Genomic DNA, 16,867 nt, shown 5'->3' on the forward strand with positions numbered 1-16,867 from the left:
GGATTTTTCCTGTGCTTAGCTCCATTACATTTATTTTTTATCCTGAAAAACTCCAAAGTCCTAAACGATTATGAGCATATCCATAACAAGATGCAGCCACCAGCATGCTTGAAAATATGGAGAGTGGTGCTCAGTAATGTGTTGTATTGGATTTACCCCAAACGTAATACTTTGTATTCAGGACCAGAAGATAATTGCTTTGTCACGCTGTCAAATAGGTTAGTATTGTGGAGTAATTATAATGTTGTTGATCCATCATTAGTTTTCTCCTACCACAGCCATTATACTCCGTAACTGTTTTAAAGTCACCATTGGCCTCGTGGTGAAATCCCTGAGCGGTTTCCTTCCTCTCTGGCAACTGAGTTAGGAAGGACGCCTGTATCTTTGTAGTGACTGGGTGTATTGATACACCATCCAAAGTGTAATTAATCATTTCACCATGCTCAAAGGGATATCTGCTTCTTCTTCTTTTTTTAACCCATCTAGCAATAGGTACCTTTCTTTGCGATGCGTTGGAAAACCTCCCTGGTCTTTGTGTGGTTGAATCTGTGTTTGAAGTTCACTGCGACTGAGGGACCTTACAGATTATTGTATGTGTGGTGTACAGAGATCGTATTAAACACAATTTTTCACACAGAGTGAGTCCATGCAACTTATTATGTGACTTGATAAGCAAACGTTTACTGCTGGACTTATTTAGGCTTGCCATAACAAAGGGGTTGAATACTTATTGACTCAAGACATTTCAGCTTCTCCTTTTTAATTAATTTGTAAAAATGTCAGAAAACATAATTCCATGGGGTATTGTGTCAGTGACATAAATTCTCAATTTAATCCACTTCAAATTCATGGTGTAACACAACAAAATACGGCAAAAGTCAAGGGGAGCGAATACTTTCTGAAGGCACTGTATTCCCAATACTATCAGTAAGGCAGGGTGGGGCAGGCCAAATAACTGCATCCCTACATACTCTATCTTCTCTATGACAATGATTAGAGAGGAAGATTTAACTGAACAGAGTATTCCTGATACCAACGGGCAGGCTGCTGAGTTGAAAAGGCCCCCTGCAGTGGTGGAGGGCCTCTCAGTCTCAGTCTCAGTCTTACCATAGCTGGGCTGCCAGGGGCTGCAGGGAGGGAGAGTTTGCAGTCTTAATCCTGGACATTGTTTGCTGGCTGCATGCAGGTCTGGGCACGTTACTTACCTCACAGCAGAGAACCCAGCTGCCAGGGGCCAGGGGAGAGCGAGAGAGAGCGAGAGAGAGAGAGAGAGAGAGAGAGAGAGAGACCAGCGCTGGGCCGGGTAAGGAGAATGTAATCTCCAGATTAGGGGCCAAAACGAATTCCTGCCGCCAGACTGACCTTGTCTGGGAGCCAGTGAAATTGGTGGACGACATGAGGGTCAAAGTGTTGAACTGAGGCTGAACCCTGTGTGGTTGGATGGTCGGAGTGTTGAGCTGCGTGCTTTCTCTTTCTAGGTTCACAGCCTGATACCCTGAATCACACTGAATTGGTGGTCATATTAGGAATGAAACAAAGATAATGAACCCTGCATGGTAGGAGGGTCTGAGTGTTGAGCTGAGAAAACCCTGTATGGCAGAGGGGTCTGAGTGTTGAGCTGAGAAAACCCTGCATGGCGGGAGGGTCTGAGTGTTGAGCTGAGAAAACCCTGTATGGCAGAGGGGTCTGAGTGTTGAGCTGAGAAAACCCTGCATGGCGGGAGGGTCTGAGTGTTGAGCTGAGAAAACCCTGCATGGCGGGAGGGTCTGAGTATTGAGCTGAGAAAACCCTGCATGGCGGGAGGGTCTGAGTGTTGAGCTGAGAAAACCCTGCATGGCAGAGGGGTCTGAGTGTTGAGCTGAGAAAACCCTGCATGGCGGGAGGGTCTGAGTGTTGAGCTGAGAAAACCCTGCATGGCGGGAGGGTCTGAGTGTTGAGCTGAGAAAACCCTGCATGGTAGGAGGGTCTGAGTGTTGAGCTGAGAAAACCCTGCATGGCAGAGGGGTCTGAGTGTTGAGCTGAGAAAACCCTGCATGGTAGGAGGGTCTGAGTGTTGAGCTGAGAAAACCCTGCATGGCGGGAGGGTCTGAGTGTTGAGCTGAGAAAACCCTGCATGGCGGGAGGGTCTGAGTGTTGAGCTGAGAAAACCCTGCATGGCAGAGGGGTCTGAGTGTTGAGCTGAGAAAACCCTGCATGGCGGGAGGGTCTGAGTATTGAGCTGAGAAAACCCTGCATGGTAGGAGGGTCTGAGTGTTGAGCTGAGAAAACCCTGCATGGCGGGAGGGTCTGAGTATTGAGCTGAGAAAACCCTGCACGGCGGGAGGGTCTGAGTATTGAGCTGAGACAGCCCTAAGTGTTGAGCTGCATGTTTTCTCTAACTAGGTTCACAGCCTGATACCCTGAATCACACTGAATTGGTGGTCATATTAGGAATGAAGCAAAGGCAGTTTGTCAACAGCCTGCTTTCATGTAGCGATCATTTCTCTATCACTATACGGAGGTGGCGCTGTAGAGGTGGAGGAAGAGAAGGAGGCATTGATAATTCAAATGTAAATGCATTTTACAGTGATTTCTGTCTGAGATTGATTTAATGAACAGAGGCGAGGAGCGCCTGGTCTCCTGTTGTGAGGAAACTGACCAGGGTTATTCTAGGCCTGCACAGTTCATTAAAGCTTTGCTTCAGAGCATTACAGAATAATGACATGAAGTTCCTGTTTTGGCATTTCTATTCATTTGGTCCTTAATTTCACTTAAAAGCCAGAAGTAAAACTCATTATCTCTTTTGCAGAAAGAAAACAATATACTGTAATTTTCAATAAAGAGGAAATAAAAAAACAAACGCATTTAAACTTTTTTTTAAATGTCAACTTAAAGTTTTTTTCAGCTCTAAAAGTCCTGTTTGTCTGAAGGACAGAGAGAAATTAGTTAAATTCCGTCTGTGTTAATATGAAATTCTTTGACCACACAATGTCACCTGGAGGCTTCAGGTAATCACCGATGAAACTCTTGAGTATGGTGCTTTTTCATCACAGTCTGTCAGTTGTCATAGAAATCTACAAAGAGTCACAAACAGGGGGCAATTTGAGGGGAAAATAGCATCTACATCAAACACTGGGCTAACACAAGACTGTGACACATTGAAATGACAGCAGGTAGCCCTGGTATTGATCTATAACCTGGTAAATCTAGCTACCCAAACCTACAGACCACTTATATTGTGTGTTTCTTACTCATGTTGTTTCTTTCTTAATATAATATACACATACTATAATGTTGTATCATGACACTATTTTATATAGTCTGTTTGACTGGGAAGTATTTCAGTATTAAGTTGAGACAGAAATATATAGGATGCATAGGATACGGTGTGTGTTCACTGCAAAGTTTGGGAAACCGATTAAGACACTACTACATGAAACAAGTAACAAAACAAAGGATTATGTTTATTTAACTCTAAAGCACCAGTCTGTTCCAGCCAATTGAGTTAGAATGTGGAGTTAAGACAGTTTTACTTATTTTTCTTCATGTGGGAATTTGAAGAAGCCTTTTATGGTAATAATGTTTGGTTCATGCTATATCACAGAAACATTGCATCAAATGTTTCTCTCTTTTTCTTTAATGTCTAAATTCTCAAAGCTCTGACATGCTTTACCATCACAAAAGTAGACCTGGACATTTTCTGCCTGAGGAAGTTTGTACAAAGACATAATGTCTTTCTTTTGGGGAAAAAAAACATAACAAAAACAACATGAAGACAGAGTAAGGAGCAGGACAGAACACATTTAGAAGAATAATGTCCAAGCATTTGTCGCCGAACTCATGGTGTGTGACCATTATTGCCCAGGACAACATTGCCTCCTGTTTGGAAGAAATGTAATATCCTTAACCTTATGCATCTATCAACTAGTCTCAAGGAGTTTGGTGAAAATGGCACGGTATAGCCACAAATGCAACGTATGCATTCCCCACATAGTTTGCATGATCAATATTTAATGTGACCGCTATTAGACCTCTGATGCTTGATCTTCTTAATATCACATCGCAACATTTACCCTCTCTGCAATGTGACATTAGAGGATGTAGCAACCCCCCCCCATCTCAACTCCTCACCGCTCACAGTCTGATGTGAAAGTCAAGCATAATCTTGCAAATCTCTTCCAGTTTACGCATTTTAAATGGGGGGATGGATGTGGTCTAAATAAGTGCGCTGCTTTTCTTAAGTGATTCCATGTCTAATAGAGGACTAGACATCTGGGAACTGGGCCAGGCCCCCTACTGTGTAGATCCGAGCTGTCACCGGAGCACACTGAGGCCTTGTAAAGCTGTAAATACAATTTTAATGACATCTCTGTCCTCTTTGATGGAGGAAGAACCACTGTCCCCATCAAACAAGACCTTTTTTCTTGGACTGAAGAATCCCGACAGGGTCAGTTGGGAGTTGAAATGCATCTACCACTACAGTCCCCACCGGTTCAGAGGAGAAGAGGGCACTCTTAGTGAACACTGTATTCTTGATATGTGTTAACCAAACCACTGTGGAAATAGAACACCAAACTGCAGTTTAGGTTGTTTCAATAGAGGGGACAGCTGGGTATTATAGATTGGAAATATCCACACATTTAAGGCCAAGATGTGTTAAAATCCTCATAGCCGTGAACATTGAGGGATTTCACTGACACATCAGAGAACTGTTGAAACCAATAAGGGGGTATTGACTCATCCACAGGATACTGAATATTGCCCTGAGGGCAACCAGAGCATTGAGGAACAAAGACAGACTCTCTGTAAGGCTAATATTAATATTAATCTGGGCTCTCCTCAGAATGTGAGGAATCTGCTCCCTCCAGGGATGAGTTCAGGCTTAGAAGAGATTCCAGCTTACTGATACATCCGTTATCGTTCACTTCATTCTTGGAATCTAATGCTGTCAACTAAGGGCAGCATGTCGCCTAGTGGTTACAGTTTTGGGCCAGTAACTGAAAGGTTGCCGGATCGAATCCCTGAGCTGACAAGGCAACAATTTGTCGTTCTGCCCCTGAACAAGGCAGTCTTTGAAAATAAGAATTTGTTCCTAACTGACTTGCCGAGTTAAGTATAGGTTAAATTTAAAAACTCAGAGAAGAAAGACCTCAAGATGCAATGGAAATGATATGTAGAAAGTCAAATCTGGAGACAACTTGTTTTCACTACCATGGCTTTATTAGCATGTATACAAAAGACCCACATATAACACGTATCACACAAGTTACACCCTGATATTTTACCTTTATTTAACTAGGCAAGTCAGTGAAGAAAAAAATTCTTATTTTCAATGACGGCCTAGGAACAGTGGGTTAACTGCCTGTTCTGGGGCAGAACGACAGACTTGTACCTTGTCAGCTCAGGGGTTTGAACTTGCAACCTTGCGGTTGCTAGTCCAACGCTCTAACCACTAGGCTACCCTGCTGCGCCATATCATGCTAAGCCAGTAGGGCTGTGATGGTCATGGAATTTTGGATGACAATAATTGGCCAGCCAAATGACCGTGGTCACTGTAATAACTATTTGAATAGCAAAAGAAATATATATATAATGTTTGTTTTTTATTATAATTGTTTTACGCACATTTTCTCCTCTCCTCTGCTTCTGGCTGTGCTGAATAGACAGTAGCGGTACATGGTTATAAATCACTGGGGAAGCCAAGCCAGGGGAAAAAAGCCATATTACAACCTATGTGTTGTGATGATTGCGTTGTTTTTCGCTCTATAACCTGTTAGTTCATATGTCTTACCACTGTGATATATAGGCTCAAGGCCGAGACAGTAAGAAGACACGGCGTGCAGAATACATTCAACCACGGTGTGTTTCATCACAAGACCAGAGAGCAACATCTGTCTGGTGAAGTCCACAAAGCATATTGCATGTGATAAACAGGTACATGACCTACAGCATGGTCAACCATGTTATTCATGTTTCTGGCATTTTTCGGACTACTAAACAACTATTAATTTAGAACACCAGAGAGTTATCGAGAGAAAACAGGAGCTGCCTCCACTATTCCAGCACCGTTTCAACTTCAACTTTTCATCATCATCAAATCACCTCTGCTTAGTGCAACTAAAAGATACCAAAAACAATTTATTTCCAATCTACATAAGCTAAATATAATGTGGCTGTCCATGGTAGTGATTTATCTGTGTGTGTGAGTGTGTGTGTGTGCATATGTAGAAAAACACATTGACTCACCCTACTTAGAAAACTGCCAATGCCATCCTCCTCTCTTTCATGTTGTCTATCACTCTGTCATACAGTACACACTTTTAGTTTTTGTTGTCATAGGCTACCTTGATAAAATGCTTGCTGCTAGCCTAACTTCCTGTCATGGGCATTAGCCAGCTAGTTAGCCTTCTACATCTAGCTACATATTGAACTTCCATCCTCTCAAGCCAGAGGCACAATTTATGAATTTATGGTTGGGATCAGAATCGACATTAAAATCGTAGATGTAATCATTGAGCATTACGGATGATTAAGTGAAGCTACAAGTCCAAATCCTTATCTCCACCCATGACTAATTTAGGAAATGGCCCATTTGAGCTAGCTAGCTAGCCACTGGAGGACAACAACACAATGTTTTTTTCTGTCAATGACATTTGGCTTTTGATGTGATATGACTGGAAAAGCTCATTGTTCTAGCTGTGTTAATGGTGTGAAGCCAAATCCAAACTGGCTTCCCTTGACACATTTTTGTTGGTGCGCAAGGACCATTCACAGTTGAGCTCACTCAGTTTAACTCAATGCTGATTGGCTATTATTATATAATAATATAATAATATTGCATTCAATGCTATGGGCAGCAACAATATCATGCTCCTTTTGACCAGACAGCCTCCGATAGCATCGCTCGGATGCTTTCTCCGGTGAGACATATTTAGCCTCTTCCAAATTCAAGAAACGTTATGAAACAGAGAGACTAAAGATAATTTATTTTAGACTTTTTTTCTTGGTAAATTTTTGATGGAAGGCTGGCTTCCTTTGGCATCCATGAATACACTCCACTGTGAATAGAACGGGCATCCCCATTCAGGTCAATGATGGCATAATGAGTGGACTGGCGGCCATTGCGAGTGTCCCCATAGGAGCAAAGCAGGAAGTAAAATATGTGCTAAAATATGTGCTGTGATTTGTTGGTTCAACTCAACTGACATTACAAAAAATACATACCATTTCATGAGCCACATCAGTTAACATAATTTGAACATTATAAGTACATCACCATGGAAATGATTGCATCACAATACCAGGCAGCCATTGTGAGTGTACCAATTAGTTTACCAGTCAAATTGCCAGGGTTAGAAGTTCCAAGCCTGTTCTATTCATCCTAGTGTTATGTGTGCTTCTGCTGCCTTGTGGTCATTCCCCCAAATTTTTTAAAATACAATAATATTGATTGTTATTTGATTTTAATGACAGTCTTCATCCATAACCGTTGGTTACACGGTTATACGGTAATTGTAATTGTAGCCCTAGTAGGTAGTATATATCCATAGATGATGTGTGTGTTTCTGTTGTAGTCCTCCCTCCACTACCCCAGTTAAAGTGTCCACTGACCAATGCTAGCCTGAAGGCTTCGGTTTTGCCCTTGGTCCCCTCCCTACCTGGCCCTCCCTGCCCCCCCCCCCCCCTACATTACCATGTTATTGGCTCCTGAACACAGATGTTATCCATCTCATTGATCCTTCAAGGTTACATCTTCAAATACATCAAAGGCTACCTTCTAAACAGGAGGAACCATCAAGCCCAATATTTTACATAACCTACAGATATACTTGCCTCCCTAATTATACATTTTCATGAGGTAAAACATGAAAGCTATTCAAATGTCTGGGAAAGTCAAATTTAATCTACCTACTATTATATTGCAAAATATTACAAACCAGACAGAGAGCTTCTTCCAATGGGCACGATGAATGACTATGATATGATTACAACCATATCCAGGTAAATTACAGCATTGCCAAAAGAGCCTATTTCACAGTTGACTGAGAAAGCAAAAAGGTGTGAGCCTGAGCGACAACAAACCAAACCGGCACCCGCAAATGATATTATTTCAGTTCGGCAAACTCCTGTGAGAAAATGGACAAACATCTTTTGATCCTTTGATCACTTTTTGTCTTAATCATTCATAGTCATTGATTCTTATCTTGCTTTTATCTTTCTCCCTGTAGAAATTGAAAAATTACAAAAAGATGAAGGAAAAGAAGAAAAAGAAGAGGAGAAGTTCATCGATGTCGTCATCAACAAGAACATGAAGCTGGGCCAGAAAGTGTTAATACCCGTCAGACAGTTTCCCAAAGTAAGTACTGCTGGTTTTGGCTACATATTTTCAGATCGAACTGTGCAACTGCAAACAAAGAATGGTTTCCATTCAGTTAGCCTCTGTGATGCGTTTTCTTCTCCAAACATCTATTTTTACGTTTTTGCAACATTACTGCAAATCACCTTTCATTTTAGAGAACCCCTCCCATTCTTCTGTTAGACGACGTCCTGTCAGCTCGATGACCTTGGTCAATGACGTGTGTTCACATCTCCATGTGCTTGTCACTCTTTCCACATGCTTTCTGTTTGATCCTGAGACAATGACTCACTACGGATGCATGTTTGAGGATGCTATTTCCTGCAGAGATGTCTAGGTTTAAATTGTTCTTGGTCTTTTCATTTCTGGCTAATTGCTTTTGACACCTTGCATGTTTTCTTTGAAAAGACAAACTGGGGGGCAAAAATATGCATGTCTATTGAGGACAAAGCAGATATACAGTGGGGCAAAAAAGTATTTAGTCAGCCACCAATTGTGCAAGTTCTCCCACTTAAAAAGATGAGAGAGGCCTGTAATTTTCATCATAGGTACACTTCAACTATGACAGACAAAATGAGAAGAAAAAAATCCAGAAAATCACATTGTAGGATTTTTAATGAATGTATTTGCAAATTATGGTGGAAAATAAGTATTTGGTCACCTACAAACAAGCAAGATTTCTGGCTCTCACAGACCTGTAACTTCTTCTTTAAGAGGCTCCTCTGTCCTCCACTCGTTACCTGTATTAATGGCACCTGTTTGAACTTGTTATCAGTATAAAATACACCTGTCCACAACCTCAAGCAGTCACACTCCAAACTCCACTATGGCCAAGACCAAAGAGCTGTCAAAGGACACCAGAAACAAAATTGTAGACCTGGCTGGGAAGACTGAATCTGCAATAGGTAAGCAGCTTGGTTTGAAGAAATCAACTGTGGAAGCAATTATTAGGAAATGGAAGACATACAAGACCACTGATAATCTCCCTCGATCTGGGGCTCCACGCAAGATCTCACCCCGTGGGGTCAAAATGATCACAAGAACGGTGAGAAAAAATCCCAGAACCACACGGGGGGACCTAGTGAATGACCTGCAGAGAGCTGGGACCAAAGTAACAAAGCCTACCATCAGTAACACACTACGCCGCCAGGGACTCAAATCCTGCAGTGCCAGACGTGTCCCCCTGCTTAAGCCAGTACATGTCCAGGCCAGTCTGAAGTTTGCTAGAGAGCATTTGGATGATCCAGAAGAAGATTGGGAGAATGTCATATGGTCAGATGAAACCAAAATATAACTTTTTGGTAAAAACTCAACTTGTCGTGTTTGGAGGACAAAGAATGCTGAGTTGCATCCAAAGAACACCATACCTACTGTGAAGCATGGGGGTGCAAACATCATGCTTTGGGGCTGTTTTTCTGCAAAGGGACCAGGACGACTGATCCGTGTAAAGGAAAGAATGAATGGGGCCATGTATAGTGAGATTTTGAGTGAAAACCTCCTTCCATCAGCAAGGGCATTGAAGATTAAATGTAGCTGGGTCTTTCAGCATGACAATCCCAAACACACCGCCCGGGCAACAAAGGAGTGGCTTCGTAAGAAGCATTTCATGGTCCTGGAGTGGCCTAGCCAGTCTCCAGATCTCAACCCCATAGAAAATCTTTGGAGGGAGTTGAAAGTCCGTGTTGCCCAGCAACAGCCCCAAAACATCACTGCTCTAGAGGAGATCTGCTTGGAGGAATGGGCCAAAATACCAGCAACAGTGTGTGAAAACCTTGTGAAGACTTACAGAAAACGTTTGACCTCTGTCATTGCCAACAAAGGGTATATAACAAAGTATTGAGAAACCTTTGTTATTGACCAAATACTTATTTTCCACCATAATTTGCACATAAATTAATTAAAAATCTTACAATGTGATTTTCTGGATTTTTTTTTCTCATTTTGTCTGTCATTGTTGAAGTGTACCTATGATGAAAATTACAGGCCTCTCTCATCTTTTTAAGTGGGAGAACTTGCACAATTGGTGGCTGACTAAATACTTTTTTGCCCCACTGTATAACAATAGGCAATACAGAGTGAAAGAAAAGAGAGAGAGAGAGAAAGAGAGAGAGAGCACATGCTCTTTCCTTTTTTTCTCTCGCTCCAGCAAATAGAAACAGAGCATCTCATAGAGCCTCAGACCTCCCAGAGTAACCTCTATGTGAAGATGAAACAGCCCATGCTGTTTGAGTGAGAATGCTATGCTCCTCTAGCCATGTGATGAGAGCCCCTCAGCCCTCCGCTCTGAGACAAAGCTCCCAGCATAAGTATCAGCCTTTAATGGCGCCACACGGCAGCTACATGACAGCCGGCTCCCACAGGGACCATAGCAGGGAGGCTAGTAGGGTGGCGGAGAGGCTAGCGTAAACGTGAGATGCCTCACTCAGGTGATGATGATGTCTTCACTCAGGCTTTCACCTTAGTCCTCTCTGAGAGTGGCTGTAGATGAATGACCTGGCTTTCAGAGGACAGAAAGCTGCAGAAGGTTCAACAATCTGTGTTGACACACTATTCCCTATTTAGTGCACTACTTTTGTCGGTGCAAGATCTACGTCTTCTAGATAACCTGGTGAGAGCTACATTTTGTCCCTTTCTAAAACAATTACAATGACATGTGTAATAAAGGGAGATGTAATGTCATCCATAAAAACGTCTATGTCACATAGGAGTGCAGCTAAACACATTTTCTTGGACAGCTTTGATAAGTGGGGCCACTAATACGCTATTTAGAGCCTCAACAAGCCACCGAAGGAAGAAATATTAAATTTGTTCAATCTGACAGGTAGCAATGTACTAGAGTGATCACCCTGACTCCAATGGGTTTTCTCCCTGAACAACAGGCATCACCTTTTGGTTTTCGCCACTGAAGTGGCTCGCTGCGTTTTCCAAAAGCGACCGTTTAGACTCATGTTCAGAGGGCTTAAATCCATCTTCAAAAACACAGCTTTTCTATCAATAGTATGAAACAGGCAAGGACACCATAGGGAAGGTTCCAGATGTTAGGTTTTCTAGGAACAATTTAATTATACTTTAGCTATGAAATTAAAGACCTAACACTCTTAAATTGGGCCGCTGGTTAATAACTAGGTTAACCTGGATTATCATATTCACACAGCAGCACAGTTCATTGTCAGCCTAGCGGGTACTCCTGCAATGATGGAGAATGGGTTATGCATGTACAATCGTTCCTCACTTATAAGTTTTGAGATTATGCCGTGACTGTTCGTGGTAGATGCTGGCAAATTTTGGTAAATTGCGTCATTCTGTCATCGCACCACACTATCACAAGGGGGAGTTAGAACTGTGGCACAAATTGACTATCTTTCATAAATAAATGGAGGTTTGAATGTTTCAGTCCAAGTCTCTCTTCTCTGGGGCTAGAGTCCTGCATCAGGCAAAAATAATGCTAGCAAGAAGTCCCGGAGTTGAGAGAGAACTTGGGTAAATACAATTGCGCATAACACTTGACATGTGGACTGACAATGTTTGAAAAATAGGCATTTGGTTTCTTTCCCTTGATAAACAGAAAATAAATATTCTAAATAACAAACTGGCTGTATATACCACAGTGTGAAAGAGTGATATCCCCTCCAAAGTATATACAGTGCATTCAGAAAGTTTTCAGACCCCTTGACTTTTCCCATGTTTTGTTACGTTACAGCCTGGTTCTAAAGCCTTATTGATAAAATATATATATATAAAATCCTCATCAATCTACACACAATACCCCATAATGATCAATTGAAAACAGTTTTTATATAAAAATAAAAATAACAAGTCCGGGCTACTCAAGGACATTCAAAGACTTGTCCTGAAGCCACTCCTGTGTTGTCTTGGCTGTGTGCTTAGGGTCGTTGTCCTGTTGGAAGGTTAACCTTCACCCCAGTTTGATGTCCTGAGAGCAGGTTTTCATGAAGGATCTCTCTGTACTTTGCTCTGTTCATCTTTCCCTCAATCCTGACTAGTCTCCCAGTCTCTGCCGCTGAAAAACACCCCCACAGCATAAAACCTGCCACCACCATGCTTCACCATAGGGATGGTGCCAGGTTTCCTCCAGACATGACGCTTGGAATTCAGGCCAAAGAGTACAATCTTGGTTTAATCAGACCAGAGAATCTTGTTTTCTTGGTCTGAGAGTCTTTTAGGGGCTTTTTGGCAAACTCCAAGTGGGCTGTCGTGCCTTTTACTGAGGAGTGGCTTCTGTCTGGCCACTACCATCGAATACATTCCGAAGCCACTAGCTAGCAGTCAGCTATCCTTTGCTAACGGTCATCAGCTACCTTTATCCCGGACAACTCTCGCCAGTCTGTACAGCGTGACTCAAACCAGAGCTAGTCGGACTTATTCTTCTCGATATCTCCGGATTCCTACCGCAAGCTCTGAACCTATTTTTTTACATTTTTATTATATTTTTTAATAATTTTTTTCCACCTGGAATTATAGCAGCTTACGACTCCTGAACGCAAAGCCGCTAATCTGCGGCCTGCTAGCTATCTAAAGCACATTGGACTGCTGGCTTAAGAGGCCCTTCGGACATATTTATTCGGCCACTATATATATTTTGCCAATTGGCCTGGTTTACCACACGGAGCCCTGCTGATCCGTACGCTGATGTAACTGCACGAGGGGTCACTACAGACTTCCCTCCATCGCGTCATCCTTCTAAGGCCTTTCTGTTAGCCCGCTAGCCCCGTGCCGCTAGCTGCCTGAAGCCACGCACTGGACTTGTATGATCACCCGGCTAAGCATGCCTTTCCCTAATGTCACCATGCCGTGTCGATTGCTGTTCTGGTTTGTAACTATTGTTTTATTTCACTGTAGAGCCTCTAGCACTGCTCAACACGCCTCGGCTAACAATTTGGTTCCACTCCCCACACATGCAGTGACATCACCTGGATGAATTGCTATTTCTAGAGACAATACCTCTTTCATTATCACTATATGCACAGGTTTACCCCCACTGTATTCACATCCTACTATACCTTTGTCTGTACATTATGCCTTGAATATATTCTACCGTGTGCAGAAATCTGCTCATTTTACTCTCTGTTCTGAACGTACTAGGTGTCCAGTTCTGTTAGCCTTTAGCTGTACCCTTATCCTACTCCTCCTCTGTTCCTCTGGTGATGTAGAGGTTAATCCAGGCCCTGCAGTGTCTACCTCCACTCCCACCCCCCAGGCTCTCTAATTTGTTGACTTCTGCAACCGTAAAAGCCTTGGTTTCATGCACGTTAACATTAGAAGCCTCCTCCCTAAGTTTGTTTTATTCACTGCCCTAGCACACTCTACCAATCTGGATGTCCTAGCTGTGTCTGAATCCTGGCTTAGGAAGACCACCAAAAACCTCCTAACTATATTCCTAACTATAACATTTTCCGCCAAGATAGAATTGCCAAAGGGGGCGGTGTTGCAATTTACTGCAAAGATAACCTGCAGAGTTCTGTATTACTATCCAGGTTTGTACCCAAACAATTTGAGCTTCTACTTCTAAAAATGAACCTTTCCAGAAACAAGTCTCTCACCGTTGCCGCTTGCTATAGACCACCCTCTGCCCCCAGCTGTGCCCTCGACACCATATGTGATTTGATTGCCCCATATCTATCTTCTGAGCTCGTGTTGCTAGGTGACCTAAACTGGGACATGCTTAACACCCCGGCCATCCTACAATCTAAGCTTGATGCCCTCAATCTCACACAACTTATCAATGAACCTACCAGATATAACCCCAAATCCGTAAACACAGGCACCCTCATAGATATCATCCTAACCAACCTGCCCTCCAAATACACCTCTGTGGTTTTCAACCAAGATCTCAGCGATCACTGCCTCATTGCCTGCATCCGTAATGGGTCTGCGAGCAAACGACCACCCCTCATCACTGTCAAACGCTCCCTAAAACACTTCTGCGAGCAGGCCTTTCTAATCGACCTGGCCGGGGTATCCTGGAACGACATTGACCTCATCCCGACAGTAGAGGATGCCTGGTTATTCTTTAAAAGTGCCTTCCTCACCATCTTAAATAGGCATGCCCCATTCAAAAAATGTAGAACCAGAAATAGATATAGCCCTTGGTTCACCTGTCTGCCCTTGACCAGCACAAAAACATCCTGTGGCGTTCTGCATTAGCATCGAATAGCCCCCGTGATATGCAACTTTTCAGGGAAGTTAGGAACAAATATACACAGGCAGTTAGGAAAGCTAAGGCTAGCTTTTTTAAACAGAAATTTGCAACCTGCAGTACAAACTCAAAAAAGTTCTGGGAAACTGTAAAATCCATGGAGAATAAGAGCACCTCATCCCAGCTACCCACTGCTCTGAGGCTAGGAAACACTGTTACAACCGACAAATCCACTATAATTGAGAATTTCGATAAGCATTTCTCTACGGCTGGCCATGCTTTCCACCTGGCTACCCCTACCCCGGTCAACTGCCCGGCACCCACCACAGAAACTCGCCCAAACCCCCACCATTTCTCCTTCACCCATATCCAGATAGCTGATGTTCTGAAAGAGCTGCAAAATCTGGACCCCTACAAATATGCTGGGCTAGACAATCTGGACCCTCTCTTTCTTAAATTATCTGCCGAAATTGTTGCAACCCCTATTACTAGCCTGTTCAACCTCTCTTTCGTATCGTCTGAGATTCCCAAAGATTAGAAAGCTGCCGTGGTCATCCCCCTCTTCAAAGGGGGGGACACTCTAGACCCAAACTGCTACAGACCTATATCTATCCTACCCTGCATCTCTAAGGTCTTCGAAAGCCAAGTTAACAAACAGATTACTGACCATTTTGAATCACACCGTACCTTCTACGCTATGCAATCTGGTTTCAGAGCTGGTCATGTGTGCACCTCAGCCACACTCAAGGTCCTTAACGATATCATAACCGCCATCGATAAGAGACATTACTGTGCAGCTGTATTCATCGACCTGGCCAAGGCTTTCGACTCTGTCAATCACCACATTCTTATTGGCAGACTCAACAGCCTTGATTTCTCAAATGATTTTCTCGGCTGGTTCACCAACTGCTTCTCTGATAGAGCTCAGTGTGTCAAATCGGAAGGCCTGTTGTCCGGACCTCTTGCAGTCTCTATGGGGGTGCCGCAAGGTTCAATTCTCGGGCCGACTCTCTTCTCTGTATACATCAATGATGTCGCTCTTGCTGCTGGTGATTCTCTAATCCACCTCTACGCAGACGACACCATTCTGTATACTTCTGGTCCTTCTTTGGACACTGTGTTAACTAACCTCCAGATGAGCTTCAATGCCATACAACTCTCCGTCCGTGGCCTCCAACTGCTCTTAAACGCAAATAAAACTAAATGCATGCTATTCAACCGAACATTGCCCGCACCTACCCGCCCATCCAGCATCACTACTCTGGATGGCTCTGACTCTGGCTCTGAATACGTGGATAACTACAAATACATAGGTGTCTGGTTAGACTGTAAACTCTCCTTCCAGACTCATTAAGCATCTCCAATCAAAAATTAAATCTAGAATCGGCTTCCTCTTTCGCAACAAAGCTTCCTTCACTCATGCTGCCAAACATACCCTCGTAAAACTGACCATCCTACCGATCTTTGACTTTGGCGATGTCATCTATAAAATAGCCTCCAACACTCTACTCAGCAAACTGGATGTAGTCTATCATAGTGCCATCCGTTTTGTCACCAAAGCCCCATATACTACCCACTACTGCGACCTGTACACTCTCGTTGGCTGGCCCTCGCTTCATACTCGTCGCCAAACCCCCTGGCTACAGGTTATCTACAAGTGTCTGCTAGGTAAAGCCCCGCCCTATCTCAGCTCGCTGGTCACCATAGCAACACCCACTCGTAGCACACGCTCCAGCAGGTATATCTCACTGGTCACACCCAAAGCCAATTCCTCCTTTGGTCGCCTTTCCTTCCAGTTCTCTGCTGCCACTGACTGGAACAAACTGCAAAAATAGCTTTAAGAACCAGCTGTCAGAGCAGCTCACAGATCACTGCACCTGTTCATAGCCCATCTGTATACAGCCCATCTGTCTACCTCATTCCCATACTGTATTTATTTATTTTACTCCTTTTGCACCACAGTATCTCTACTTGCACATCCATCTTTTGCAAATCTACCATTCCAGTGTTTAATTGCCATATTGTAATTACTTCGCCACCATGGCCTATTTATTGCCTTAACTCCCTTATTTGACCTTATTTGCACTCACTGTATATACACTTTTTTTTCTACTGTATGTTTTGTTCATTCCATGTGTAACTCTGTGTTGTTGTATGTGTCAAACTGCTATGCTTTATCTTGGCCAGGTCGCAGTTGCAAATTAGAAATAGTTCTCAACTAGCTTACCTGGTTAAATAAAGGTGAAATAAAAAAAATAAAAAAGTGGAGTGCTGCAGAGTTGGTTGTCCTTCTGGAAGGTTCTCCCATTTCCACAGAGGAACAATTGAGCTCTGTCAGAGTGACCATCGGGTTCTTTGTCAACTCTCTGACCAAG

The 16,867-nt window shown here is 43.1% G+C and overlaps 1 protein-coding gene across 2 annotated transcripts in view; it reads left to right on the plus strand.

Annotated features, from left to right (window-relative positions):
- LOC115128522 (KH domain-containing, RNA-binding, signal transduction-associated protein 3-like) overlaps positions 1–16,867 on the plus strand; it is a 157,729-nt gene that overhangs the window by 82,574 nt on the left and 58,288 nt on the right. For both annotated transcript variants that reach the window (XM_029658422.2, XM_029658423.2), the window contains exon 2: positions 8,208–8,335. In XM_029658422.2, coding sequence (XP_029514282.1) covers positions 8,208–8,335 — 128 coding nt within the window. The remainder of the gene's footprint in view (positions 1–8,207; positions 8,336–16,867) is intronic.

Source organism: Oncorhynchus nerka, linkage group LG4 (assembly GCF_034236695.1).
Source record: "Oncorhynchus nerka isolate Pitt River linkage group LG4, Oner_Uvic_2.0, whole genome shotgun sequence".
Taxonomy (NCBI): domain Eukaryota; kingdom Metazoa; phylum Chordata; class Actinopteri; order Salmoniformes; family Salmonidae; genus Oncorhynchus; species Oncorhynchus nerka.